Source organism: Meleagris gallopavo, chromosome 21, assembly GCF_000146605.3.
Source record: "Meleagris gallopavo isolate NT-WF06-2002-E0010 breed Aviagen turkey brand Nicholas breeding stock chromosome 21, Turkey_5.1, whole genome shotgun sequence".
NCBI classification, from domain to species: domain Eukaryota; kingdom Metazoa; phylum Chordata; class Aves; order Galliformes; family Phasianidae; genus Meleagris; species Meleagris gallopavo.
Window position 1 is genome coordinate 7,690,848 of NC_015031.2, and position 26,533 is coordinate 7,717,380.

Consider the following 26,533-nt stretch of genomic DNA (forward strand, 5'->3'; position numbering starts at 1 on the left):
AAGAAGCTTTCTGTGTCAAGGTAAGAGAATGACTGGGAAAAAAAAATAATACGGCCTGACCCTTGTGTGAACACAGCCTTATACAGAGCAGCTGCTCAGACAGCACACACAGAGCACTTGTTGACATGTCCATCCAGACTTTTTTCTCCTAAGAAACAAAAAGAAATGGACGGAAATAATTTAAGGCATTACAGTTAACACCTTTCTTTATTCACCTCGTAAAACTTACAATACCTTTGGAAGGAAGATTCTATTGTTAGCTACTAATTCACAAAATGCAAAATCTAACAGATGCCACAAAACAGCGAAGAACAACCACATAAACACGCGCTCACATCCTCTGCCTGTGTCCTCTACCTCGCCATGAAATCCCCAGCGCTGTCCTGAACCGTAAAAGAAAGGATTTTGTTTAAAATCAAGAATTTCTGGTTGACATATTTCACGTTCCTTTCTCATTTAAAACACTTTGCCATGAAAGCTACCATTATTTACAAGTGAAGAAAGAAAAGGGAATTTGCCCCATTTCTCCCCACTCCTCACTTCGCTATTGTCCCCTGTATCTATTTCCAGGAAGCCATATTCATTAGGGTTAATCTGCCTACTAAATGAATAAACAAAGGATTTCTCTGTCACTGAGAGGCCAGGTGAGCCGATATCATCTTCTAACACAGAAAATCATCCGCACAAATACAGCGCAGGAAATTACCTGCTGCAATCCCACACCTGGGATCACTTGGCAAGTAGCTTAGAAATGCTGAGTAGATGACTGAAATCAAACCACTACATTTTTTTTAATGCAGATCTTCTATCAGCAGAAAAAAAAAAGACTTTTCTAGAATTGTGACGTAAAAAAGTCTCAGATGTGTTGGCTTATTATGTATAGTAATATTTCAGAACATTAACTCAGAGAAAAACACTGCAGAGATTGGTAGGATTCAAGTATGCTGCTTATTTAATAACAATGTATGCCTGTCCCCAGCAGCACCCATGCTGCGGTGTGCTTCAAAACCACAAAAGTTTACAAATTGTTGCCTTACAATTTCAATAAAAGATACAGAAAAAAAGGATCTGATTGAGGTGCGAGAAAACTTGACATGAATAGAGCACCCAAAACAATAACACAGCCCCTTCAGCTCACGGCATGGTGGGTCACCTGGCACACATCCCAGCAGATGCTATCTCAGAGAGGCCTGGCGTGGTTTGGGAGCTGACACCTGGAGGATGAGCTTCTCGAGTAGAAGCAAATACTGAGAGACATTATGAGTATGAGGGGTAATTACTGAGATGACAAAAGTGAGATGGAACAAGCATTCAAAGGATTAGATGCAACCACACAAACCTGGCATGTGTTACAACAGGAGAGGAGCCAACGCGAGGATGGAGAGCCATGGGAAAAGCCCTCATGGAGGAAGGGGAGCTCAGTCGGGGCTGAAAGAACATTGGGGTAACAAGAATGGGAAAGGTCACAGGACTCAAGACGAGAAAGGAATCCTGCCTGCACAGAACACGGAGGCAGGAAAAACCAAGTCTGCATCGCAGCAGTGCCATGGAGGACAAAGGCTAGGATTTGAGGCTGGCCTGGGTGAGCGGCGCTCCCAGAGCTACACAGCAAAGGGCTCCCTCCTTTCCCTCCTGCAAACACGGATTCTTTTTGATGTTCCTTACACAACGTGCATGAAGAGATAAATTAAAACCGAGAACCTAGAGAGCTCTTTGATCCTACTGCCTGGAAATATGTATAAGAATATTTTCTCCAGACGCACTTTTGCTATATATGGAAACCAAATGCTGACTAATCATATAAACCTTATGGTGTCTGAGCACAGCTGTAATCTGCAGCAGAGCACTGTCACAACGGCAGAGGAAAAAGGGGAAAACTATGAATTTAGCTGGGGTACTGAGGAAGAGGAGAAAAAGGTGATCAAAGGCACTGCAGGCCGTACTAGACAGGAGAGAGAGTTTCTAGCTGGTTAGGTTTTAAGACACAAGTGACATTTTTATGACCTATTCTTGTATTACTGAGCTCTAACAGACAAAGTAATGATTATCCATTTTCCATGTTTATAGAAAAATGCCTTGATAGGAGACCTGCTGACTCAGGACAACAACCACAGGATACAAAAGTCTGAATTCTGGTTCACTGGTTTATAGAGCAGCACTGTGGCCAGTGGGGCTCACCGTGGAGGGCAGCTGGGGAAAAGGGCTTCATTTCCACAGGTACCCCTTATCCTGTCACGTTACCCCATGACAATTTGAGGACAGGGAGCCAACTCCCCTCTCAGGAGACAAAACATATGGAAATGGTACATTCCCAGAGGAATGCCAGTTTATGGGAATGGGATCGTATCAATCCCCAAACATCAAAATGGAACATCTTGGACTCTTTAGAACAAAAAAATGCATCTCTTTATGCTCCTAGCTGCTGAGGCTTTGTGCAGGTATTGACATGTCAAGTTTGTGAAAATACATAAATTCCATTCACTAATAATTAAACATCAGATGAGAACATATATATCGTTTATATAATGTATAAATCCAGTAAGAGTAGAAGCTTCGAGTCAATTAACCTCAAGACAAACCTCTACATGTTACTCTTTTATCTTAAAATCACATTTCTTTCCTTTTTTTTTTTTCTTTTTTTTTTTAAAAACCTAAATCACAGTGTTTTAGGATACAATAGCCATACCATGAGTGACCAGAGAACTTACAGAAATCACTCAACTGTGTGCTTGAAAAACCCTGGGGTCTTCCTGTGGCGTGGCCTGGAAGTCCTCAATCACCCAAGGAGCATCTCACCCAGCTGTCACAGGGCCATCAGGCACCCATCCTGCGGTGCCACGTTAAAGATATCACCTCAGCCCATGATAGTACAGGTAATTGTTGCCCATCGTGAAATTTGAGATTACAGCAATATGTAACACAGAATGTTCCAGCCCAGTTCATCAGTCATGTAATGATTCCCACTGCAAGCAACAGGAGAAAAACAAACTTGAAGAACATGATCAGTTCTGGCTTTTTGCTCGTCTTAAAGTGCTCATCAGTATGGCATACTTAATTAATGCTTTCAATAGGTGTTAAAAATTCCTATGCGGTAATGCAATAGATGCATTATGAACAGGCAAAAGCAAGTGGCTATAGTTTAGAAGCACAAAGGTGAGATAATGGCCTTCCACATCACTGAACTGTCAACCTCATTTAGCATAAAGCATTGCATCTGGAGATTTCAAATCATAAAGCCGTTTAAAAATATATAGAATGTTAAATTAAATGACAAACACAGGAAATGTCACCTTTTAGAGCCAGAAATGTAAAACCAAAGCGTATGTTCTCCAAATATAATTGCTTCAGTATCAGCAATATCTTTTTAAACTCTCTATTTTCATGTCCTGGCTTTAAGAGCGGAAGGATGGATACACAAGCAAGTTACAGGTCCTCCCAATCATGCCCACAATTACAAATCAACCCTTTACTAGAAAAACAGTCACTCAGAACTCTGAGTTTGACTCTTCACAAGAAGGTGAGAACAATGAGTAAAAATTTCAACAAGTGTCAGGAGGTATGTAAATGTCTAACTTTAACATCTACATTATCAAACACACAACTTCCATAGATGCCAGACTCACTGAACACCAGTCCTGGCACAGTGCTGCTGTTCCATCCGCACAGCTCTGCAAGGAGCCAGGGCAGGAGATCATGGGCCAGACTGCAGGGCAGGCCACAGGGCAGCAGTGAGCACTGCCTGCACACGGCCATGTGCCCACCCTCACCTGCCTGCAGGCTGCCAGCCAGCCCACATACCAGCACTCCTCGCACCGCACTGCTGCAGAGCACACCTTCAGCACTTCGTGGCATGCATGGTCTTGCACTGAAGTGTGATTAAATGCTACAATCAGGCCAGCAGAGCTGATTTTTATTTGTCTGCTCATAGCAATGGGGGAAGTGGTGCCTGCTGATGCCATTAACCAAAACACCACGTCCATGATTCCAATTCTTTTTCACCTACCAGCTATGTAAGCAGGGCAGTCAGAAGCTCCTGCCTGAATGCACAGCAGGGCACTGCTGGAAACCAGCCATGCTGGGGTGCTGCATCACAGAGCTGCTGCCTTCCTCATCCCCCTTCTGAAAAGGATTTTATAGCATGAGGAGGGCTCGATACTAACAACTGAACCATAATAGCCTCACTGAGCCCTGATTCAGAACATCTTTAGACATATGCTTACGTATTTTCCTTCAGCAAGGACGAGCTCCTGCTTCGCAGGCTCTGTAGGACCAGCACGTACCATGCACACATCATCTTTTTTTACAAGCCACAGACTCTCAAAGTTTCGGTCACATGTTTCAGTGGAGAGAAAGCAAAACTTTGAAATAAAATCATGAAATAGTGAAGCACTGCTTGCAGTTCAGCTTATTGGGCATGAAAGTTTAAGCTCTGCTTTCAGCCTCAGTTTTCCAAACATGCTGTCACTCACTGTAATATGGGTTAAAAATAAGAGAAAGCAAAGATGAAATGTAAATGATTTAAATGCATGCATATGTTCTTTTGTAAAATGCATAATGCATCTGCAATGTTTTTCCTCATATTTTGGACACAAATCAAGGGGGAAATGGTTCGCTTATGATATAGTCAATTTTTTATCTAACTTCAGTGGTAAAACGTCCTTCCACGCAAGTCCTTCACTGCATACTGTTTGCTGCTGGGTTGGTTTTCTTGATTGGTTGGTTGCTTGCTTTTTTAAGACTCAAGAAGGAGAAAAAAAACACATAAACCAAAGACTAGCACAACAGCATCTCCTTTGCTCTCCTTCATGGCAACTTTCAGTCTGTTAAAAAAATATCACAAAGAACACAAACAGCCTTGTAGATGACTATGGTCAATTACAAAATTTAAAGTTCAATCACTAATATATTCAGAGAATGTTGTACTTCCAAAGCATATTTTAAGTGATGGTCAAACTGTGTAACACTAAGTGAATCGCTCAATAATACAGATAAAGACGTGAAGAGCTGGCAAGATCTTACTGCATCTGTGCCTTCTACTGCTTCAATCTTCCCAGAGGCTTCGTTTGCTGCAGTGGTACCAGTCAGGACCAGAAACCAGAGTCCTAACAACAAGAGGCAATGAACTGCAGAGCGTGCATTTCCTGCACTGCATTATTCTCTCATTAATGGTACTATAAATCAGCAACTGGAAAAGTAAAACGAAGACCATGACAGCAGTTGGTCATCAAAACTAATGCACAAACCCAATCAGGTACTCATGAGCAAGCACTGGGCCTCTGTGCCACTGCCTAGCAAATACTATGAATTATCCAGAAATACAGGTGGGTTGTGCACAGCCAGGACCAGCTGCATCTGGGACAAAAGCCTGGGTAAGTGAGCACATGGAGGTCCCACTCGCTCTGAGCAGATGTGAGCTCAAGGGAAAGCAGCTGTGCTGGACAGCCCCACAGCTACTCTGCACATCGGACACAAATGGCTGCCTGTCGCTGCAGGAGGAAAAGACCAGGCAAAGAGACTTAGCAAGGCTGGATTGTGGAAAAGAAGGGCCTGCGCCCCACTTGACCCGGGGACATGGGATTTTGGATAGGAGGACTATTACAATCACAGAGCTTATAAAACGTATTTGGAATGGCTTTTGTGTTGGTTTTGGGATAGCACATGAAGACACGAGGAATCCACTCCAAGGCCTTAAAATCTGTGGCCAAAGTCCAGTGAAAACCATATGTTAGACATATTACCACCTTTTTCTTTTTCCTGTTCTTGCTCCATTTTAAAGGACGACGCCCCGTGCAGCAAACCAAAGACAGCCTCGGGGCAGTAGAGGCTCATATCCCACTTCTCTTATCTGGAGAAATCCTGTGCTAATGATGTGAATAATCCCAAGTCTGCTTTCTGTCATTTACTAACTGTGACCTGCTTGTTTTCACCTTTACAAGGGGAACAGTACCACACGGTTTATGTACGTGCATGCAGTACTTGGCTTTACATGCTCCCTCCAGCACTCCGTGTCCTTTTCACAGCAGGCCAGCCCTGGGCAGGCCATCCCCAGCACTCAGCAGTGCCTGGGGATGGGGACAGGCCGAGGACAGGGACTCACCAGGGCCCCTTTCCCAGCTCACCCCATGCTGGCCACCCTTCGCAGCAGCCGCTTGTTGGCACCAGCTCTGGCTTTTTGCAGCTCTTCACCCATAGCCCTGCTGCTAACCAGCACCCAATTTAGCTTTTGTTCTAATAAAAAGTGAAAGTTAAATGCAGCACAAGCAGCGGATAAAGAACTATTAAAAATGGGCTGGGATCACGCCAGGGATGGAGGCCAAGACAGGAGGAGGAGCCAAGGCGGCTGCAAGCCGATGGGTATTTCACAGCATTGGGTAATTAAGAGAAACAAAATATTTTCCATCTGTTTTTTCACTCCTTACGTCACTGAGGCAATAAAACGTATATACAAGTACATATCAACTGACTGTATTTCTACCTAGATATAAATATTTATTCGCAACAGAGGACAGCCCTGCTCCTGCAAGGAGAGGACAGTGAGGAGGCAGTGATTAACACACTCTCAAAGTATTAAACTCCACGTTGAGGACACACCAAACACCTGACTACTTTATCACACCAAACAGCTCAGTTTTACATGGCATATATCTCAACTGATGGCATGCTTCTGCTCGCTCATCCACATTACACTCCAATGAACAATAGCTAATTTTGGATTAACAATGGTGAAAATTGGTGCCTTTTTGCCTTCTAATGAAGTGAGCTGAAAAGAAAAAAAAAATTAGGAACCAGTATGAAACGAGGAGACACTGCTCAGCAGCTGCCCCACCACTCCCAATCCTCTTTAAAAAAATAAACCCCCAAAAGCATTTTTCTAGACTGCTTCATACGCCTACAGGTTCAGTTACTCTGAAATGACCAACACAATACAATGCTGAGGCAGGTGCTGTGCTACAGGGCTGTGGACATGAAGCCTCTGGGTGTCTGATAGGCAGGGGAAGCTGAAAGACAAAAAGAAGCACCCACAGAGCCCTGAGGACAGGGGCTGATGCTCTGTGCGCTTCCTCCTTATCATGAACTGGACAACTTCCTAAACAAAAACTCTGCATGAAAAATCCTGACTCTAAAATTCATTTGCAAATGGATGGCCTTTTAACTTGCACATCTAATAACGTTTTAAGAACATTTCAAACACTCAAGATTAATAGTTGAGCACGTAATACAACACTAACTTATAAAAATATTAAGATTCATACAATTACCTCTCTAAGCACTGTATAAAAGGAACAGAAATATCAGTGCCTCTTTGCCAACACTGCACAGTGCGTTATTTCTGTGCAAGCTATAAAAACACAAGCACAGACACTGAGGTTTGTGGGTCTGTAGTAAGTTGAACAGTAGCTAGGAGCTCTCAGATCTCAAGCTATAATAAATATTGTATCCTGCAGGAGCCCATCGGGACTCTCAGCTCATGTGTTGTTCCACAGAAGATTGTGGTGTCAGATATGATTAGAATCAACACTTTCCACTTACTCTGAGCTTTAAAGCTATCTACGCAAAACACTAACAACAACTGTTAATGAAGGACAATAAAAGGGTATATAAGGCAAACTAATATTTCGAATGAGTGTGCTTTAGCTACTGATATGCAAAATACCACTGTGCATTTTGGATTTTTTTCCCCATAGATAAACAAGAAGCACTTACATGCTTGGAATAGAGCATGCTCTAGCACACTGCTATTTTTCAGCTGACAAGCCATTATATGAACTGAAGGTGGCTTTCCCAGCTGGAAGTCAGTATGTAACACTTAAGCAATAAGACACTCTGCTGTCTGCATTAATGGACCACTGGAACACGCATCAAGCAGGTTGTGTGACACGAGAACAACTGTCTTTGAGCAGCAGAGGACTGCACCAATGACCATTAACGTAACCCCTGGAGGCCTCACTGTGACTCATCTCTGCATGTGAAGAAAACTCATTACCCAGTACCTGGTCTGTATGCTGCTTAGGTCACAGTTACGTTACCATCCAGCCATGACAGCAACATGGAAAGCACTACGTCTATTGTTTGGGAGAATCCTCTGTGATTTTTCCATTCGTTTTGTCTATTGGACACATACCTGTCAAAGCACAACCACCTTAGAAGAGATGAACTGCTTTAGTTGCCACCAGGCTCCTCAGCAAAACCCAAGGCAGTCTGGGATGAGGATCAGCAGCCTTCCCTGTCACTGCAGAGTGGGCAGAGTGCCGCACCAAGCTGCACAGAGCAAACAGCAGGCAAACCTACCTATACCATCAGAGGGACAAAAATAAATTACTACAGAACTAATTTGCTGCTGCTCACTGTCCCATGCACTTCCTCTTCAGTATACTCCTCCTGCCTGCAGTAAACACCCACCAGTGTTTCAAGACATTAATGCTACTCCATGTATCCCTGCAGCTGAGTCTTTTCCCAAGCCAGGCAACGATCCAGAAGCAAGTGCCCAGTCAGTAGTGTCAGGTCGTTTTAATTTCTCTTCACATCTTCATAGTCTATAGGGCATAGCTGTTGCTAGATGCAATCATGTATACTGCATTGGCATCTTGGAGCCTGATGAATTCGCTTCAGTCTTAAGGCCCTCTTCAGAAATCATCAGATAACATTTTCTCAAATTAGATGAACTAGATCTAGTTGAAAAAAATCTAAGTACCAGCATTCTGTACTGTTCAGCTCTCTCTCTCACACACACACACACGCACACACACTTACCTAGCAAGGCAGCCAAATAGGATGGAGGAAGCACACACACATGCAGGCGTGTGATATTTCATCACTAAAAGAAAACCTGAGCATATCCCAAACTGTATAAATTATCCTGGAAATACTCCAAAAAACACTTTTCAAATGAGAAACATACTAAGTATTTTAAATAGGTATCTCATTAGTATAATTTGCTTGGAAGCTGTTACAGGAAAGAAACATAACTTCAACACATTTAAATTTAAGCTGACAGAGTGCAGAGGAACAACACATCAGTGCTGGGCATGTGTTCTGTTACTGCACAGGTGATGCCCCCTAAGAACAGCATGTTATATGACCATTATTAAAACCTCTCGATTGCTGTGAAGAACAGACCAAGGGCCAAAGCTCTTCCCTGGCTTCAAAGCTCAGCATTATGCTCGGAGGATCTGAGCGCAATCTCTATCTGAAACAACAATCCACCTTTATACCATCCAGGTAATTACAGGTTCGGGTCAAGGATTCCAGACCGGATCGGTTACAGCTCTCTGTGCGAGGCCCCGCAGCGCTGGCCGGCTCCACTCAAGCAGGGCAGCTCAAGTATCCGTGACACCGGGATCCTCGGGCCCTACCAGCACCCGTAACGGGAAACCGCCGGCCGCTCAGGCCTGTCAGTTATTGCCTGTGGCAATAAGGGCAGCCTGGGAATTCATAATGTTGGTGACTTCATCTGCCAGCTGCATTCACACATCTTTACTACCTGAATAACTGATCTCCGCTACTCCAAGGCAGCACTTTCTGATGTACAGCGTTTGGGAATAAATATTTGATCGCACGTACAACAGAAAAGAGCTCAGATGGTTTAAGGTGTGACAGCAGAAGTGTTTATTAAATTCCAAGTGAGAGCATTGCTGGACAGTAAGACTTCGTCCCAGGGTCCCTATCTCACAGGTGTGGTGATGAACAATGAAAGATCCCTTACAGGCAGAGGGAGGGAGGCAACCTCCCGCCCCCACTAAACCCAGTCCCACATCAGTTCTGCTCATTAAACCCACTGCCATCTATCCACGGCCACCGGTGGCAAACAAAGGAGAGGGAAGTACTAAACTACAAGCCAATTTTAAGAGGGCATTGATTGAAGTAACCAGAAGAAAGCTTCGTATTGTCAGTGTTTCATACAACAGTAATAAACAATCTTCATTAAAAAATGATGTGTGCATCTCTAAGAAGCATAGCACATGCCAGGTTTTAGAAGAGAATACAGATGTTCTGCCTGCCCTACCAAAGAAGGAAAAAAAGCACAAAAAAATTCATTTTATTCATCAAAATTTTCTTAACATAACCAATTTCTTGTACTAGGCAAGAAAGAAAGAGATCTCCTCCGAGTAGGAAAGGAAAATGTTGATGCGAGAGATCACACAGCTTCTTCCTGGTCAATGTTTTTCTGCTGAGTTGACAACGTAACAAAATCATTACTTGACTGCTAAGTGTCCAAAATCTCTTTGTATGAGGGAATACACTCTGCTTTTCATAAAAAAAGACAGATGCACACAGATTTCTTAGCAGGGTTGAATTTACAGGTATGACAGCACACCTGAATACCCACGCCCTTCAGCAACACATTTTTTGCAGCTTAAAGGAAATGTCTGCCCATACAGACTCAGTGCAGCTTTGTGACCAAACGTTGTGTGATCAGGAACAGTTGCAACATCCTTGCTCTAGAGCTTTTCTATTTCTGCCAGTTCAGACTTGCTGTTCCATGCAGATGCTCCAGCCTTCCTGCACCCCTTTAATTCCCCCATTATCTATTTGTAACAGAGTTCTGTAAGTTGTGATTTTTCAGGTGAGTAACACATAATTACTCAGCTACAGGTTAGAGTATGAAGCTTCTGAGAAGTACCCATTCATCACTGGAGATATTCAGCTGCCTATCTAGGCGATGCTGCTGCTTCCTAGATTAGTTCCAGTAATTTTGTGGATACCTCAGCTATCCAAAAATTCTATCTAATTCAAGTCACACCAAAGAAAGGATCAGCAATCAACGTCTATAGTTAATGTAAAGTTTTAAAGTCATGCCTCCAGAATAGTTTGAAATAGAGCCAGATCATTCTGTGGTAGACACCTCTTGTTGCCCTACAGATCTCTGTCTCAGAGATTGTTGGTTTAGATGTATGAACTATTTGATGTCCAGCTGCAGCATCTCCTGCAGATGGACACTTACCAGTTTTCTTTTCCACCGCTGTCCAAAAAAGTCTTGAATGTAACCTGACTTACTGCACGCCTCTCCCATACACAGTGTGCTTCTGCCATGAGTACAAGTCTTCCCTTCAGTCCATATTATAAACTTCCTGTGTTACAAATCTTTAAACTCAGTTTTGTCCCTTCAACATTAAACTGTGACTCTGGAACAGCATCTGGAATTACAGTGCACTTAATCCCTGAGGGTATATTCTCTCTGTGATGCATCCAATATGTGTGTGCTGAGGATGCATGTCCAGCAGCTTCAGGTGACTGCATTTTTACAAACTTCTCCTACTGATTAAATATAAAGAAAAAAAAACCACAGAGAACAATAGCTTAGAAAAATTTTAAGTGAAACTGAGATAACTGACCTCTACTTTTTTTTTGTATGTATCCACTGTCTTTACAGATACTGATATCCACCTTGAAAGTATTCTCATAATTAAGTTTTGCTCTGTTCAAATGAGTATTTTTCTCAAATGTCTTTGTGAGAGAAAGTTGCCATTAGTACACCATCACTGTACACAGATTGCACAAATCACAATTAAAAAAACTGCACAAATGTCTTATTAGCTGCAATGACAAAGTTCTCACCAATGGAGAGACAGAAGGAAACTAAAAAGAATGACGGAAAAATTAAAGTAAAGATGATAAACACGTACTTAAAATCTTTTGATAGGAAGAACAAGAGATGGAGTCAGATAAGGAGAGGCGCCACGCTGGTTGTGTCTCTAAGCAACACCAGATAAACATCTTTATAAAGTGCACCAGACTCGCATGCATGGGGCAGAGCTGAAGGATCACTTCCTGGTTCAGCTTAGCCTGTAAAAATTTATGACCTACTTAAAAAAAAAAATGCTTCAAACCTAAATACGTATTTTCCAATAAATTCATTTTCCACAAAGAACACAACCCACTTACAGTATGCCTCAGCAATAGCAGGAAGTGAGAATATTTACAGTAGTGGAATACAGTATTAAAATAATGCAATGTTGCACATTAACTTTTGAAATAAAGCCTTCACATGCAGAGCTGAGCTTAATGCAATTCTCCACACGCCTCCAAGATAGGAAGAAAGTAAGTACTGCTCCTCTTCCTGCTGCCCAACATCTATTACAAGGGTAGTACAAGATTTCAAAAAAACTGCACACATTTTTTCTCATGTCTCCTTGACCCTGTAGAACTCCTACACCATTTCACACACACACACACACATCCACCCTACGTTTGGACAAATACTTTCTGCATGGGAAGGAACTAAGGACCAGGCAATATGAAAACTGCAAATAGATGTTAAAGTCCCTGAATCAAAAATCAATTCAAACTCGAACAGCCTAGCAGTGAAGCTAAATAAATACTGCTATCAGCATGTCTCTAACAAAACCCATGTATTGTTTATAAGAAACTTATGAGGTGTTATAATAAAATGGAGTCACTGCTGTACAGTAAATATATTTTTAGTGTCATAACAATGTATAAAATTGACTTTGGCAATTTTAATATGGACACACATGTTAAAGGCATTACCAGCGGAGCTTCATCACATTCATATGAGCCATTTCACATTAAGGCCCCATCTATTCTATAGCAAAGGCTGCTCAGCACAGAAGTATGGTCCGAACGTGGTTCATTGTTTCCAGCGCTGTTGGAACAAAACAGCTTTAGAATGTGGTACTGTTACAGAATAGCTGTGTTTCAGAATTAATACATATCCCTGTTCCAGGGAACTGCACTGCTCCATTCACACTTAGGAAAAAAAAAAATACAAAAGAAGCCAACCTTGATAATGCAGATGCCTCTACCTGTATCACCTGGCAGAGTCACACTGATAGCAAGGGACAACCTTGTCATTAATCACTCTGAATCTGAAGTGTCAGATACACAGACAGAAGCACTGCTGTAACTGGAGCTTCCAGGGGTAACGCACACAGATTACACAGCAAATCAGAACTTTCAAAATTACGTTCACATACACTAAAACAAATATAATTCCCTTTAAATAACCACCATCAGACGTCCAAGCTCAATGGGAATTAATTTAACTAGCTCTCAATACTTGAAAATGGAATTTATAATGACAATTCTCAATATCCAACATAAATGTAGTTATTACTGAACACAGTTATAAACAGATCTAAGAAATATCCTGTAATACTCAAATAAATTAATTTGGCAAACGATGCAGAATCTTGGACTCAGAATTTACACGTATGGCAAACAGAGTCTGGAACGGGAGCTTTTATTTTAACTCTCTTTAAAACAACCTTCAGAAATCAGTTTCTGTATGTGTTACAGCCTCCTTTTACAGTTTAACCTCAATCCAATCAGCAGTCTCGGGGGATTTTCAAATCACTACAGATTAAAATCCTCTCTGACTTGACTGTTTGACTAATGCTGTGTGTTTAATAATTCTACTTGTGAGAGATTTTATTTGACAAAATCCTGCTGTGTGGAACCTTCGGACACTATACAGCTGTACTGGAATATAAAGCTCTGTTGTCTTTGTTTCTTTATATAGACTGTATCCCAGCACCATGAAAAAGAAAAAACTTTATAGTGCATACATTGCTGTGTTGATATTAATGGAACCGCTGCAATATTACATTTACACACACACTTCCAAAGCAGAGTAGTGAAAATGTGCCTCTCTCAGACAAACATCAGTTAAACTTCCATGTTATCTTGACTGTTCACAGAAATAAATTACATTTACGATTACATTTCAATGAAATGTATTTTATAAATGAGATTGAATTGTAATATTCTAAGCTTCAGGCATTCATTAATAAAAGCATTTCAGCCTCAGTGTTTGCAAACGTTCTGCTTTTTAGATTGGGTATTTTTAAGCATTCTCTAGCTTAATGTAAATATAGTGTTTGTGTTTTATGACAATGCTGTGACTTCAGGTATGAGTGGTAAGAGGAAAAGTCATCACAGTCTTTGAGATACATTTGTGTAAGACAGCACTTACCAGTTAGCGCAGCTGAAAACTGTGATAACCCTTCAAGTGTACAGCACTGGTTAGTGACTGTGTTACCAAAGAGAAGACCAGATCGATGAACGCCACGAGCATCACAGAAAACAGGAAAAACAACATGTTCTTACCTGAAGTTGCATCAATCACTGTTGAAACTCCTCTGCGATCAGAAACGGGACGCGATGAGCCAGGCATGCTAACAGGTTCCGAACGAACCGGCTGAATCCTAAATGATAAGTTACAGTCACCACCTGTATCAAATCAGTGCTCACATGGGCTGTAATTAAATCACAAGCCAAAAACAAACAAGCAATTGAGCAACTATTTATTTTCAAATCAGCTGCCCTGCTGGCATTTTACTTTGCTTTCAGGAGCCAAAGCATGGACGATCCATCCACAGACAGGTTAAGATGGTACACTGAGTGAGTGCCCCTCCACTACATCTCAGATGTTAGCTGCCTCCCCACAAAAACACCCAACTGCTCTGAACTGCTTACAGTTCCTCCAGGCCCTCCTGAACAACCAATTTCTTCAGCAGTTCAGGACACATTCGTAACTGCCTACTCCTTTAGTAGTATGTATATGTGAATACATACGTGTTCATTTTGTTTTAATCTCTACTCTCTTTCTGCATGTGTTTGCATATAGACAACAATTAAAAATCATTTAATAGCACATGTGACATTTCTACCCTTACTTGTGGGAGTTACGTGTACGCAAGGAAAAAACACAGATTTCAAAATCACGTGCTTTTAGTTCAAGGACAACCTACCCAGTTTTAGTGGGATTGCTCGTATCACCCATTTCTCATGTTTTACCTACAAGAGCTTCAAACAAAGTCCCAAACAGTCCAGGTCCACTCTACCCACCTTCAACCACTTGCAGATTCAGAAGCATGGAAACTTGTTAAATCTTGAGTTACTGGATGAGACACAGAAACATGGTGCACAAAGCACTTCTACAAAATTGCTACATCCATGATTATAAATCCACAAAAAGCCTCCCCCTCCTAAGCTGCCCTCTCTCAGTTTCAGGAGAAAGACTAAATAAATATATGAAAAACAATGACAAGAAAGGAAGAAAACAAAACAAAACAAACAACAAAGGGCAGAAGGGGAAAAATATTCCAGAGCTCCCTTTCTGTTCCAACACTCTGACTGCTTCATCTAGTCAGCACCTAGACCTATGGCGTAACTGAGAGACTTTATTTTTTAAGCAATGCAGAAACTGCAAAGCCAAGACGATGCTGAGCAAGGCCACCAGACCCTGCATTATCTTTCACTGTAATTTACACAAGAAGTGGCAAAAGTGAATCTAAGCTGTTTGACCTGGATGAACCTTTATTGCTGCTGTCATACACTTCTTAGACTTTCATCTGGACAAGCTTGATGAAAAGCACTATGTGTTCTATACAGATGGCCTCATTTAAGCATAAGATAAGTGATTCACACAACAAATGTGAAACAGCTTGCCAATTCATTTCATTTTTACCTGAGACTGTTGAGATCGAGATCATCTGTATCGAAGTCCAGAAGCGGCTGCGGGGTGTCGCTGGGACCGTGTGACTGCAGCACTGAGGAGCTGGATGAGATGACAGTGGTTTGGCCTGAGGGGTGGATGGTTTTAAACTGGAACTGAGGGCCCATCCAGAGGCGCCGGTGGGGCCCAGTGTGAGTCACTATCTCAACCTGTGGGAACAGAGGGGACGGCTCACACCAAATAGATGCTGTAGCACGACCACTAAACATCCAGTGCTGTGGCAGCACGTGGGGGAACACATTTCTGACAGCATCCATGTGGAGTGCACGGAAGAACTGAAAGTCTGCATTCCCCAAATATTCTTGTCAGTCACTTCAATCCTGACCTGGACAAGGGATGCACTTTCTAAAAACAAGCTGTTCCAGCTTTGTTCCGGCTGCTTTCTCAAAGTTCACACTCTAAACAGCACTGCTTCACAAGCATACAGTGTGAACTATATGTCAAACCAAAGCTCATAATTAGTGTTGGCATACTGAGGATAGCACTGGAAGAGACCATCTTGCTGGAAAGCAGCAAGGTTGGTGACAGAGAGCAATGTGACGCGCCCTGTGAGACACTGAGCACCTCAGGTCAAGTTCATTTCTGTGCAGATGCAGTACAGATGTGTGTGTGCAGCTACTGAGTTTAGAAGGACAGTTACATACACACCTTCATTTAAATGAATTCTCAGAATTAAGACAGAGGCAGGGGTGATTGTTTGTACTGAACAACCACACATCCATTATATGGTAGGTGTATCCGAGATATGTATCTGTGGGCATGTTTGTGTGTGGATATACACACAGAGCATCACAGCTCCATCCCTACTTCCAAGAGGCACAGAGAATACAGGAGGTACATCTAACAAACAGTAATCTTGTCTCCAGTCTAGATATGAAGATGAGAAAACAAATTATTCTAGTAAATGAAGCATTCAAAATATTTTGAAAAATGTCTTCCTGTGTTATTAATATAAACTGCTGAGTATCAATTTTTGCAGGCTCCAGAAGAAGCCAACTACAGGAGTGTGAACAACTGTGGAAACTGAGATGGTAATGCTGTTGAAAATGTATGCGATCAGAATTGGGCCTTGTAATCAGAGGGGCAAACAAAGCATTAGTCCTCAGTAACAACTGAATAAAGAATCTGCCTTTAAAGATCAGAAGCAGGCAATATGAAACGAACATATTAAGCTCTGCTGAACTCATGTTTTTACGATGACAAAAATAGACTGCAAACTTCCTATACTTTTATGTTAAAATAACATAAATATCAGCTCCACGATAGGAATGCAATATAGCAAGGAAACCCAATATATTTTTCTATCTATGTGACACAGATATGTATCTTAGGGTTTTATTTGTGCACGCATACACGTACTACTGACTCTAATTCTTTAAGAAGGAATTTTAAACACTGGATAATGTTGCTCTAAGTTCTCTGCTAATAGAAGACGACAAATGCACAGCCTATTTAGCACTATTTCCATCCCTGCATTTATCCTAGCGTAACTCAGATTGACTGTAGATGTTTCTGAGTCAAGTAGCTTTTATGTAGCAGTGTAAATTAGGCCACAGATAAAGTAATCTGTATATTTTAAGCTTGAAACCATCAGTGTCACAGAGCCGAGAGGTAAACAGATGCCTTTGCAATTTTACTGAGGCTATGGCCAGATGTTCCTATTCACTCTCCTGTTGTGTGCAGGACAAACATATTGTATCTACTTCACACTGACAGCACACATTACCCACTGTTCTAATTGAAAAGTTGAAGTGAAGGGCAGTGTTTTTTCACTGCATGCTGTTATTGTTGATAACAACACTTTAATTTTGAAAAACATACTTACACTTTAGGCTTAATCTAAAGTGGCTTGCTTAGAGAACGCTCGCACCTTCATGCTCAAAATAGGTATCACTGCTCGTGTCACTTAGCAAAAATTTCACATTCCTGAAGCAATCTCCAAATTATACGTGCTCTGAGTGATGTCACTTCCCATTTTTTATTATAAATATATTTAGTTAGTAGAGGGATGGATGTGATGAAGTTTGAGCATTCTTAAATTTCTTTGACTTCCCTACTTTCCAAGAAATAGTAACAAGCTAACGCCCATCATGTAGGCTTGTTTACTTTTTCTCACTATACACTGGAAAGTCACCAAAATAGTAATGTAAACACAACTATCTAAACAGTACTGGAGAGGCTTTACCAGGTAATAAGTAAAACTACAGACGGAATCTTGGACCCAATGAGCACAGTGACAGAACTCCCACTGCATGCAGCCATGTGGCAGCTTTACCATCATTATGCCTTGGCAAATTAGAGACAGCCTAAGCAGGTAAGTTAGATGGTACATTTGAAAACCTGGACCAGGTGAGTGGATTCACAAGACTAGATTTGCCATTGAATGCAACACCCTGAAGGGCAAGTGTGGAAACCCAACTTCTTCTTATAGGAAAATGTGTGTGATTTATTCTCTAGTGGGAGAAGCAAATCACATCTACAAATATTTCATATTCATTAAACAATGTTACATACCCCAGTAACATATTTAATGCATCACTCCCATAATACTGTTGTTCTTAAACAGAAGGAAACTCACCTGCTTCATCAGAATGAAATTCATGTATCAGGTATTCTAGAATTGCTTTGGTAAAGCCAAAGCATACATTATTTCTTTTTTCCTGTCAAGACTTTTACTTTTAACAGGATCTAGTTCTCAGAATATTATTCACGACTTACATTTTAAACATGGTAACAGCCAGGGTATGCTGTCAGTTTATTTTCAATTCTGAAGTGAAACTGTGAGTTTTCCTCCTAGTGGAGATGAGCACTGTTTGGTTCCTGCAGCGGAACTCTCCAGAACGTACCTGTGACAGCCACTCCTCATCCTCCTGCCCGCTGTGGTCGGATGCCAAGCTGTCATAGGACTCATGTCGAGTGATAGGCCCAGGGCTCCCTGGTGGAACCACTAGAAAATGAGAAAATGGAAAAAATTACCTTTAAATGTTCAGCTCTGTGGACCATACAACATACAAAAGCACCTTGAAAGCCATCACCATTTATACATACAACTTCGGGGAAAACACTTCTGCAAACAAGAGAGAGTCAATATTGCAAAGACAAATATTTCACGATTCACAGTCCTTGAGTCCTTCAGGCACACCAGCAAAGCTCGCAGTCTGTGGTGGAGGCACTGTGTGGCCTTAAGGACTTGCTGTGTGGGAGAGCCGTGTGTGGCACAGGACAGCAGGCAGGGCTGAGCGCAGGGGGCTGCAGTCTGTGGTTATGGAGGGACAGCTTCATGCTGCCATGGGATGATCCCCAAGCACATTAGAGAGTGGACAGGAATTAGAACCAGTGTTTTTATATCAGCATCATCTGAGCGTGATTCTGATTTCTTAAAACTGAGTTTTGAGAACCCCAATTACAAAGCAACGCTGGCCCTGTCCTGTAATTCCATGACTTACGGATGGGTCCGTCTGTCCTGTATCATGCGTGGCATTAAGAAAACACAGGTACCATCCTGGACCACAAACAGCTGGCGGTTCATAGCACACATCTGAACACACAACGATAATGCCCATTCTAATTCCTTGCCATTGTTTTGACGCATTCTGCTGTGGCCCCAAATCTCCCCACAGCAGCCTGCAGAGCTGCCTGCTTCCAAGGGCACAGCCAGCCAGCTGCAGCCTTCCCTTATGGAGCTCTGCTAACAAACTTCAGGTCTCTAGCAGATGTTTCTGCTTTCCAACCAACGGGAACTTTATGGACTGCTGTGAATTTTTTCGTTCTTTCTGTCCAAGGGGCAACGCCTCACCTGCCAAGTGCAGTGCAGGGCGCAGCAGCACAGCGCTGTGGGTGCGTTCCTCCCCTCAGGGCAAGCCGCGCTTCAGGGCAGTCCAAGACTGCTTCAGAGTAAAAAAGAAACTGTTCAAATCGAACAACAGGTTTGGTTTTCCACTCCCGCCTTTCCCTGCGGAAGCACAGCACTGCTTGGCCCTGCGTAGGCAGGAACGCACGTCTCAGTGCAACTCAGACACAGCATTAACTCTTTCCACCAAGAAGTGACGACATGCGGAATTCCACAGGACGGCTCTGCCTCCGAGTTCACCAGCGGGGCAACAGTGATAAAGCCTCAGCTGAGGTCAAACCTCAATAATTTATTTTGCTATTTAATAAAATAGCATTTATGTGCCACACCTATCACAAAAGCAGGCATTTAAAGAGAGTCTGGTTTCGATAGCAGGATCCTGTAATGACGGGCCCGGCCTCACCACAGGCAAAGCACGCATTACTCCCACTGCCCATGTGGAGCAAGCAGCACTTTCTGAGACATGGACTCATAAGACAAGTGATCCTCACTGGAGATTTGCCATGGCTGTGCTCTTTATTACAGATATACATACAGACTTCTTTTTTTTCCAGGTTAAAAATGGTCTTGAATTTATAGAAGCAAACACGACCTAAAAATGTAAGAGATTCTTTCTGTGTTTCTGGGTCACACACATCTTGTATCGTTATCAACCATTCAGTTCCAGGACAAGTCACGGTTGGGGGGACATTTCCAGGAGCTTCAGCTGAAAAGTAACGCAATATCTTCCTGCCTAAATCTTTGAGTCTGAGTTCCAACTGGAGACTACAACAGCTCCACACACATCAGTGCTGCTATTCCTACACTGTACCGCACAGCTTTTGAGTTTTTAGAGAATCTCTCTATAATGTTCACAATAATTCAAAACCTTTGTATTAAGCCGTGTTTTTAATTTCACATTTGTCCTTCTTCTTTCTTTGGGAACACATCGTGTCACACACGTGGGTAAAGAGCAAATCCTTCCTCCAGAGATATTTTGCTGGCAATTTCAGGTGCCAGTAATCCAATCCAATCTAGGGTCTGAGTTATGCCAGCTTTTAACTTCTTGCTATACTTACTCCATCATCTGGAACACACATATGCCAAATGTCAGAATACAACTCAGTTCACTTTAAAAATGCACAAAGATTCAGGAATTTTTACAAATATCTGCAGACTGAAGAAAAATACAACAAAAGTGAGCATTTATTAGAAATCTAAGGTGAGAATTAAAACATGTAGTTCTTATTTAAGCAGTAGAGCAGAACATGATTTTCTAAGGCTTACTCATAACCACAGAAAACATAAGCATGCTGGCATGCTTTCAAGGTCATGCTTTAAAAACTGGAGCGCTACCCACAGCAGAAATCAGAGCTTTGCCATAAACGTTTGGTAAGAGGCAAAACCACCTTTGAGCTGCTCGGAAGTACTGTTAGGGACCTGAAACTCCATCCTCCTTACAATGACACTGATCTACACCAGCTCTAAATCTGGAATATATTCTTATCTCTTTTCCCGACTGGCTCTACTGAACCTTCAACTAAGGAAAATCAGAACTGGAGTGGAAATTATTGTTCTTCATCTTCTTTCTTGACCTGAACATGGCCCTCTCATTTTCATCCCCCAAATAAAAGCTGCAGGTGGTTATCAGTGCTCTAAGGTAAAGTAAAAAAATAAATCCTCAGACTCCGTTCTCTGCATTTGCAAGATTAATCTTACTACCACGCTGAAGATCACTAAAGGCAAGGGTCAAATTTTGGAGTTTGTGCGTTAACTGCACAGAAATGACTGTGGAGAGAAACGCTTCACGAGCCAAAACAAAGTGTCCTCTGAAACTCCAGGGCCCTATTCACACAGCTCTATGATTAATACAGAAAAAAATGTTTTGAAACTTTACCATTACTGATAAATTAGAAAACAGACAATTTATATTAAACTTGGGAATAACTTGCATAGGCATTTTTGATGTGTGAGCAAGACCTAGAGAAATCCATATGCTTGGCAAATACTGGAATTAACAAACGCTGCTTTTGTTCATAGATGGGATAATTATATGATAAATACCTAGACCAAAGACAAATCTTTATTCATTCAAACATTATAAATTGACATCTTTCAGCAGCAAAGAAGTGTTGGAACAAAGAAACACTACAGCTCAATTGGTGTGCAACACTTATGGTTTTGATTTGTGAACAATAAATCATCAGTTTTACTTAGTTCTGTGTACTTTCTGAACCAAAAAGTTTTAATTTTCTCATTTATATAAATAAACTTTAGACAATTCAATTTAATTGAGTTATATATGAAATTCCCAATGTGCTGTTTTCTAAGGGACGTAAGTTTGTCCAAATTAAGAGCAAACAAAGGCATTTGCAGACTATAAAGACTGTTCTGTGCTGCCTGCCATACACGTGTGCAGACACCCAGAAAGCTTTTCTTTTTCTCAATTGAATACACAAAATTTATCGTTTGAAATAAGATTGTAAAACCTAGTAGGCACAGACACAGTGTGCTCTTAACCAGTTCATCAAATCCAAAGTCTGTCCTTCATCTACATGCAGGCTGTAGCGATGTCCAAGGGAAACAGGTATACAGACGACAGATTACAGACCACTGATGTCATATGAATCACATGCTATCATCTGACTTTGATGTTTTTCCTGTGATTCCTAAGTTATAACTAAAATGATCAGAGGTGGTTGAGAGAAACGCAGTAATCACATTCTTGACAACAAGCTTCAGGACTACTCTTAAACGCCACAATCTGAATGACCAGCTTCACACTGCTGCAACTACTGCTGCCCTGTTGACACCAGGCGACAAGTGTGACAAGCAGAATATGATGCAGGTCTGCGTGCTGCCACCCCAAAACCAGCAGGTCCCACTTTTCTCCATCTGACAATGCGATCTCACTCCCACCAGAGGCGGGATGCGGTGTCCCACACCCACGTGACTCATGTCACTGAGGGCCTGCACTTCTAGTCTAACAACTGCTAATCCAGTCTCACTGCAGGCACTCTCCTCTGCTTTCCCTTCCAGCGCCGATCTGACTGCTGGCTCTACCTCTGTTCTACCTTGGACGGTAAAGCAAATACCAAGTTTTCCTTTCAAACAGAATTTGTATAGTCACATTTAAAACAAACTGTTCTGAGCTCGGTGGTAGACTCTATGTACTTTTACTCGTGGCTGTACGTTAGTGATTGATGTTCGTTTTTAATGCATTTTTTAGCATGTAGCCTTCTGCAGAAGCATTCCATGCAAATTAAAATATTCTCTTCTACCCAAAGCTTCTTCCCACTCAGTTTTTCTCATGTTACGACTGTTTCTGAGATTCTTATATGCACAAACATCATAAAATTACACGTTAAAAAATCCATAAACCAGGATTTTACCCAGTCCAGGAGTTATTTCATAACACCAATTGACTTACAGATTTATTCGTTATTTGTATATTGACTCCAGTTTACTGGGTGCTTTATAGACCATCCTTTCTCTGTATCAGAACTTTAATCTTACAGGAATAGCCAGGACCCTAAGCAGGATATGAATTCTCCTTCGATTTACCCCAGCCTGGCTGACTGCTCTACTTGCTCCTTACCTTACACTGGTCTGACAGTCAACAGCTACGTTTTGTTTTCCCTAACAGTACTGGTTGGTTACTCAGGCTTCACTGTTATCTTGGTTGCACTGCAATCAGGTAAATGTTCTCTGTGCTAAAGTTCCAACTTCCTCTCCCAGTGATCCCGTCGGAAAGCAGTCATGTAGTGAGCATTTAAGTCTGGGCAGAGCTGGAACCCAACACTCAGGATGGAGTACCTTAAGGCCGTTCAACACTTCGAATACTGAGACTATGAGCAGACTATCAGCTCTGTACCTAAGGATAACACATATATTCTTTCCCGAGCTAAAAAATATTTTCGACTGCACGAACCTGTGGTGAAATCCATCTGATGGCCATCTTTAAGGAATTATGGAAGAGGTAACTATTTCTATAATTCACTGACTTCAAAAGTATGTTTGACATTATTGTCGGGAAAATTATGTTAACCATGGATTACTGTTACAATCAAAGTATGTAGTGAGAAGTCAAGAGGCTTAGTAGTAAATTTTCAAAGCGGTGCGTGGGGATTTACCCGTTTGACTCCCATTAACGTCAATAGGAGTCGCGCGGCTAAATCCCTGTACACTGCTTTGAAAACTGACCCCTCCGTGTTGATGGACTCCCCTCTAAGAAGTTCCAGATGACCATGTAAGAATAGTAAAGAACTGTTTCAGCATGTGCCCTTGTTCATTATTGTTGTTTGTACACATCTGAAAGTATTTTAATTCCTATACACAGTGCTGTTTCCAGCATTTAGTATATAAAACACGGATCAAGACGGGCAAGTCCTGGCTAATCTGATGAAGTCCTACACAGGTATACATATGCATCAAAAAATTAACACAGATTGGCAGCCCCCAAAACACCTTACCGAATTCATTTTTATCTGCCTGCCAATACTGTTTCACAAACAGCGACTGCAGCTGAAGAACATATCAGGCTTCAGCACGCTGTTCGTGTGCAGTGATGCAGCTCCCCATGAAATGGTATCTACCCAGTTCCTGTTTACCCCAATCAATCCAATGCTCAGTCAGAAATTAAATTTGCTTCCCTTTACCACTTAATCCTGTTTCCTGTGGGGAGCAGGAAGTACAGGTTAGTTTTAGGGAAACTTCGCTTCCCCTTAGGAAACACCATGAACTGCAATTTCATTAGAAACATCTTTTTTTGGAGCAGGAAGGTGACACAGATTAGCTTGCAATCTGTTACGCCTTGTAATGTAAGAAGCAAACCTGAAAATTCTGTTTTCACTGTCGGCGACTACTGCCAGCAAAACCAAATACTCACAGGAGAAAACGAGGGATGGTATACCTGTTCAGTAATCCAATAACATGAAAGTAGAAATCCTGATTTTAAAAAATTGGACATCACGAAAATAAAACCTGTTCTTAGAAATGTTTATAAAGTTGTTAAAATGCAGCGGGAAGAGTAGGAAATACCAGAGAGGTGGGCACAAGTTCCCTTGTTAGCTGTGACTGCTTAAGGAAACACGGCGCTGCCACTGCAAGAACTCCCTCTGTTAGCTTCTAAACTCTTGAAAACATTGAGGGTAAACCGTATAAGAACTCTCTAAGATAAATGTGCTCTTGCAAATAGTTTCACTTGTCTTTTTTTTTAATTATAGCCATAAAACACTTATTAAGATCTCTTAGAGTTTTCATGTGATAGCTGGAGAGAATACATCAGTCACAATAATACAATAACCAATTAAGAAATAGTTTTCTGAAATTCTGAAATGTGGTTTCCTGTATCTATATTAAAAATCATCTACAAAATTCAAAGGAGTTAAAAATCATTCTGCAAAGATCTGGATTTTTAAAGAACATTTGAACAACTCCTTTGAAACTACTAGTGTACAGATCCAGGAAGTTCCTTTTAGAAGTATGTTGAATTCATTTATTACATGGCAATAACAAAATAGAACTTAATGAGAAGGATACACTAACTAGAGGTAATTTCAAGCAGAAGGAATAATAATGGCAAACTGAGAATCCAGAAAACATAAATAAATGAATTATATATATATATAAAAAATTTCCCATCTGGATAATAAAGTTAAACATATGTACGGCAGTAAGTACGTGAAATGTCAGCCGTGTGCTGGTTGTACACAAAATACACAAAACAACATAACGCTGTTTCCCATCTTTAAGTATAACAACCACCCCAGGGTTACTGCAGTACTCTTCCTGGTGGAGTCATTCAGAGCAAACAGAGCCCATGATCACTCAGGCTTCCAAATCGCTGCCTGCACGTCAGCTCAGTGCAGACAGGAGCCTTCCTTGCTGACTCCCTGCCGGCTGTCCTTACTTCTGCAAAGCCCATCTCTACCTCTGCCTTTCCTTCAATTGTGTGTACTCCCCCGGTGCTGCAGCTGCAGATTTAAGCCCAGAACACTCAATTGACACGATTTTGAGGAAAGCCCATCATCCCTGGTGTACAGGTACATTGTTGAGGCAGTGTTCGTACGATCAGCGGACAGAAATTTGGCAGTTCAGAATGTTAATGCACCGCTGCTTGTCCCAACCCTCTGCAGGGCTCACACTCAAGTGGGCTTTGCCCACCCCCAGCATGGCCAGAGTGAAAGCAGCCCAGCCAGCTCCGCTCTGAGCCCGACTGCCTCTGACCGCCGCATGCAGAGATGTCTCAGAAACACAGCAAAAAGGCTTTGAACACCTCGTAACTGTATGATAGCGTAATTGTTGTTACAGAACAGGCTCTGGTTTTGATCAGTTTTATTATTTGAAACTGAGCTGCATTGTGACAGACATTGAACATACGCATAGCAAGATACGGCTCTTGCCACAGAGCACACGGTACGTACAGCTACAGCAGCTCATGCAGAGTGTGGTACGTACCAAAATATGTATTCTTTCATCTTAAATTCACTATTAAAACCATCCATGCAAAAGAGTACAAGAAAAAAATAGAAGGCTGAGAAGCAGTAGAACACTGAACATAATTATCAGCCCTAGTTCATTAGCCTATTCCCAGACCGCACCACGTGCTCTGCTGTGCACAGAAGAAGCCTTGTGGAGCAGAACGACCAGATCCTCCTGGTACCTGCCCAGTGCACTCAAATGGCTCCAGGTTGGGTGGGATTACATGTACCATGACTTGCTCTTCATGGGCTCTGTCTTCACAGCACACATTCACAGTTACTTAATACTCTCTGCTCTCACTGCGAGTCCTGCTTTCCTCTGTGCTATACTCACTAGTTGTATGTATGGAATTTTTATTTCCATCAATGGAATGTATAGCAGGAATATAAAATAGGCAATAAAGAACCACAATGTTGCTTAGAGACAAAAGTCTCGCTCGGGGTGCGTAGCTTTCATTCAAGGGAGCAGGAAGTGCAAACATGATGTCAGTGTTCAGACTATCGGTATAAATCTTGTTATCATTTATCCCAAACAAACAGTGAAGAGAGCTTAACCCCTTCCTTTGAAGACAAGAAGCAGTTATTAAGTCTGACTTCTAGTGAAAGCCATTTTCAATAAAATGCTAAATATGTACAACAGTTGGTCCAGAAATGAAAATCTGTAGTAACAGCCAAAAGTCAAAGGCATCTATAAATACAGACCCTAATCTTTTCAAGAATCCCTTAATGAAGTCTATAAAACTG

General features: G+C 41.7%; 1 protein-coding gene across 1 annotated transcript in view; it reads right to left on the reverse strand.

Annotated features, from left to right (window-relative positions):
• Positions 1-2,953: 2,953 nt before the first annotated feature.
• LOC100540920 (breast carcinoma-amplified sequence 3) overlaps positions 2,954-26,533 on the reverse strand; it is a 43,343-nt gene continuing 19,763 nt past the window's right edge. Inside the window, exons 6-9 of the mRNA XM_031556454.1 lie at positions 18,325-18,425; positions 15,431-15,627; positions 14,068-14,165; positions 2,954-12,604 (exon numbers count right to left, since the gene is read on the reverse strand). Coding sequence (XP_031412314.1) covers positions 12,561-12,604; positions 14,068-14,165; positions 15,431-15,627; positions 18,325-18,425 — 440 coding nt within the window. The 3' untranslated portion in view covers positions 2,954-12,560. The remainder of the gene's footprint in view (positions 12,605-14,067; positions 14,166-15,430; positions 15,628-18,324; positions 18,426-26,533) is intronic.